We start from the raw sequence: 2,500 nt of genomic DNA, 5'->3' as shown, positions 1-2,500 counted from the left end.
CGGAGAGGCAGCATCTGCTGACAAAGAGGATGCCGAGCGATTCCCCCAAGTGTTGAAGGAGATCATTAATTAGGGTGGCTATTCGGCTAAGCAGATCTTCAATGTCGACAAAACGGGTCTTTTTTGGAAGAAATTGCCAGAGAAGACCTACATTAGCCGTGAGGAGAAGACGATGCCCGGATATAAAGCGGCTAAAGACCTCAAAACCTTAATGCTTGGGGCGAATGCTGAAGGGAGCTACAAGCTGAAGCCGCTGCTAGTTTACCGGGCAGCTAACCTTCGAGCCCTGAAGAACGTGACGAAAAGCTCTCTCCCCGTTATATGGATGCCAAACATGAAAGCATGGGTGACATTCGCTGTATTTGAGGACTGGTTCTTCCACCATTTCATCCCAGAAGTGAAGTTGTATTACTGTGAAAATGGAATTCCATTCAAGATCTTGCTGGTGCTGGACAATGCCACTGGCCACCCCCCGCACTTGGATGATTTTCAACCTGATGTCAAAGTTGTGTACCTGCTGCCAAATACAACTTCACTTCTGCACCCGATGGACCAGGGCGTTATCGCAAATTTCAAGAAATATTACACCCGACGGACGTACAGGATGGCCTTGAAAGCAGTAGATTCTGACCCCGAGATGACCTTACGGATCTACTGGAAGTCATGTAACATCTTTAACTGCATAAAAAACATTAATGCATCATAGCGTGAGGTTACCGAGGTCAACCTCAACGCCGTGTGAAGGCGTCTATGCCCTCAGTTCGTCAACGACTTCGGTGGCTTTGATCAGGAGGGCATCAATAAAAAAATTCTCAGCACTCTTATCGGCCTAAGTGACAAACTCGAGCTTGACCTGCAGGAGGAGGACTTCGAAGAATTGCTTGAGTCCCATGGGGAGGAATTGAGTAACCAAGACCTCATGGAGTTGGAGGCTCAGCAACGTGTCGAGGAGGAGGAGGAGGAAGAAACGCCTGTCCCCATGAAGAAATTTGAGACGAAACTCTTGGCTGAGGGGTTTTCGCTCATAGATAAAGCCATCGCACTCTTCGAGCAGCAAGACCCAAATATTGAACGTTGCACAAAGGTTGCAAATCAATTGAATGATGCCATACAGTGCTACCGCATCATTTATGATGAAAAAAAGAAGAAAACTGTGCAATCGTCGTTAGATCACTTCTTTCGGCCAGTTTCTAGTAAATCCTCCAAGGAAGATACTCATCAACCCTTATCTTCTTCTCCTCGACCCTCAACTTCTTCCTACATTGAAGCTACGGAGGAGGAAGTAACTTTTGAAGCCCATTCCAGCGACGATGAAGACCCTCTTATGATATAAAATCCTCCTCTTCCTCCTCCTCCATCATCTCCTTAAGCATCGAGAACATCTTCCAAAAGTAAGTTAAACTTCATTTTTTTAATCTTATTACGTACAGGTACATACTGTGTGTCTCTCTCTCTCTCTCTCTCTCTCTCTCTCTCTCTCTCTCTCTCTCTCTCTCTCTCTCTCTCTCTCTCTCTAACATACGTAGTACAGTACTGTACGTATTATCTCCATTTTATTAAATTTTTTTTTCAGTACAAGCCAATACAGGTTACTTATACAAGCCTTAAACATACATAAATAAACCTTCAATATACTTATATAGGCGTTAAACATAAATTATAATACAAAATAGAGCACTGAAGCAACTTACGAACGAATTCACCTTATGAACGATCGTTCGGAACGTAACTCATTCGTAAGTTGTGGAGCGTCTGTATATATACTGACCAGACAGTACTACATTGGATCCTTCTCTTGAGTTACGGTTCACCTTCCCCTTGCCTACACGTACACCGAATAGTCTGGCATATTCTTTACAGATTCTCCTCTCTCCTCATACACACACACACACACACACACACACACACACACACATATATATATATTATATATATATATATATATATATATATATATATATATATATATATATATATATATATATATAATATATGTATATATATATATATATATATATATATATATATATATATATATGAATAAATATATATATATATATATATATATATATATATATATATATATATATATATATATATATATATATATAAATATATATATATATATATATATATATATATATATATATATATATATATATATATATATATATATATATATATATATATATACTCTGACCAGACAGTACTACATTGGATCCTTCTCTTGAGTTACGGTTCACTTTCCCCTTGCCTACACATAAACCGAATAGTCTGGCATATTCTTTACAGATTCTCCTCTCTCCTCATACCCTGACAACACTGAGATTACCAAATAATTCTTTTTCATCCAAGGGGTTAACTACTGAACTGTAATTGTTCAGTGGCTATTTCCCTCTTGGTAAAGGTAGAAGAGACTCTTTAGCTATGTTAATCAGCTCTTTTAGGAGAAGGACACTCGAAAATTTAACCATTGTTCTCTGGTCTTAGGTAGTGCCAT

At 38.9% G+C, this 2,500-nt stretch overlaps 1 protein-coding gene across 1 annotated transcript; it reads left to right on the top strand.

Moving 5' to 3' along the window:
* Positions 1-172: 172 nt before the first annotated feature.
* LOC137640895 (tigger transposable element-derived protein 1-like) lies at positions 173-1,333 on the top strand. The gene is made up of 2 exons (XM_068373354.1): positions 173-619; positions 761-1,333. The coding sequence occupies exons 1-2, from the start codon at positions 173-175 to the stop codon at positions 1,331-1,333; spliced, it is 1,020 nt and encodes a 339-aa protein (XP_068229455.1).
* Positions 1,334-2,500: the final 1,167 nt, after the last annotated feature.

Source organism: Palaemon carinicauda, chromosome 5, assembly GCF_036898095.1.
Source record: "Palaemon carinicauda isolate YSFRI2023 chromosome 5, ASM3689809v2, whole genome shotgun sequence".
NCBI lineage: Eukaryota > Metazoa > Arthropoda > Malacostraca > Decapoda > Palaemonidae > Palaemon > Palaemon carinicauda.
The sequence above is the reverse complement of the archived record's forward strand: the minus strand, read 5'-3'. Positions and strand labels throughout refer to the sequence as shown.